At 45.9% G+C, this 784-nt stretch overlaps 1 protein-coding gene across 1 annotated transcript in view; it reads left to right on the top strand.

Moving 5' to 3' along the window:
• Positions 1–420, top strand: part of LOC109938395 (ferritin, heavy subunit-like) — a gene marked incomplete at its 3' end in the record, with an annotated part of 3,502 nt that extends 3,082 nt beyond the window's left edge. Inside the window, exon 2 of the mRNA XM_048593448.1 lies at positions 295–420. Within this exon, the coding sequence (XP_048449405.1) occupies positions 295–420 (126 nt within the window). The remainder of the gene's footprint in view (positions 1–294) is intronic.
• Positions 421–784: the final 364 nt, after the last annotated feature.

Genomic DNA, 784 nt, shown 5'->3' on the forward strand with positions numbered 1-784 from the left:
TGTTGCCCTGCGTCACTTTGCTGAGTTCTTCAAGGAGCAGTCCCATGAGGAACGGGAACACGCTGAGAAACTGATGGCATTCCAGAATAAACGTGGAGGCCGAGTACTCCTGCAGGACATCAAGGTTGGGTTTAATTACACCTATTACCTAATTATACCTTCCCTGCAACTTGTGGCATTAATTGTTTGGAACAATTGGATTAATGCAGTGACTAATATGCTATTTCATTCTTGCATCCCTCTTACCTCTGGATTTTCCAACCTATTGAACTTTCTGCCTCTTCCTCTAATCAGAAGCCAGAGCAGGATGAGTGGAGTCATGGTCTGGAGGCAATGCAGAGAGCTCTACAGATGGAGAAGGATGTGAACCAGAGTCTGCTGGATCTGCACAAACTTGCCTCTGGCAACACGGACCCTCATGTGAGTTTCTGATGTGGGCATTTGGAGAGCCTCAGCTGTAGAATTCCATGGCCATTGAGTATCAGTCTTTGATCTGGCAACAAGTAAAGGCTGTGTTGGCTGACAGGACATTAGCAAGTGTTTTCTTGGTCTGTTAGGCTCTTGAATCGCACTTGTACAGCAATTCCTCTTGTCACAACACTGCCACTTTGGGAGGTTATTTTCCTCTGTTTAGAAGAGGCAAGGCAGAAGTGCTGAGCTGGCTTGTTGAGACTGCTTGTGTCAATAGCTTGGTAGGCCTTGGGTTTTTAATGGCAGCAATTGGTGTGGCCTGATCTCTCATAACCATCTCTGGGTTCTGATTTTTATAGCAACATCAGAAGCT

This window comes from Rhincodon typus, unplaced genomic scaffold, assembly GCF_021869965.1.
Source record: "Rhincodon typus isolate 14 unplaced genomic scaffold, sRhiTyp1.1 hic_rhity00002880, whole genome shotgun sequence".
Lineage (NCBI taxonomy): Eukaryota > Metazoa > Chordata > Chondrichthyes > Orectolobiformes > Rhincodontidae > Rhincodon > Rhincodon typus.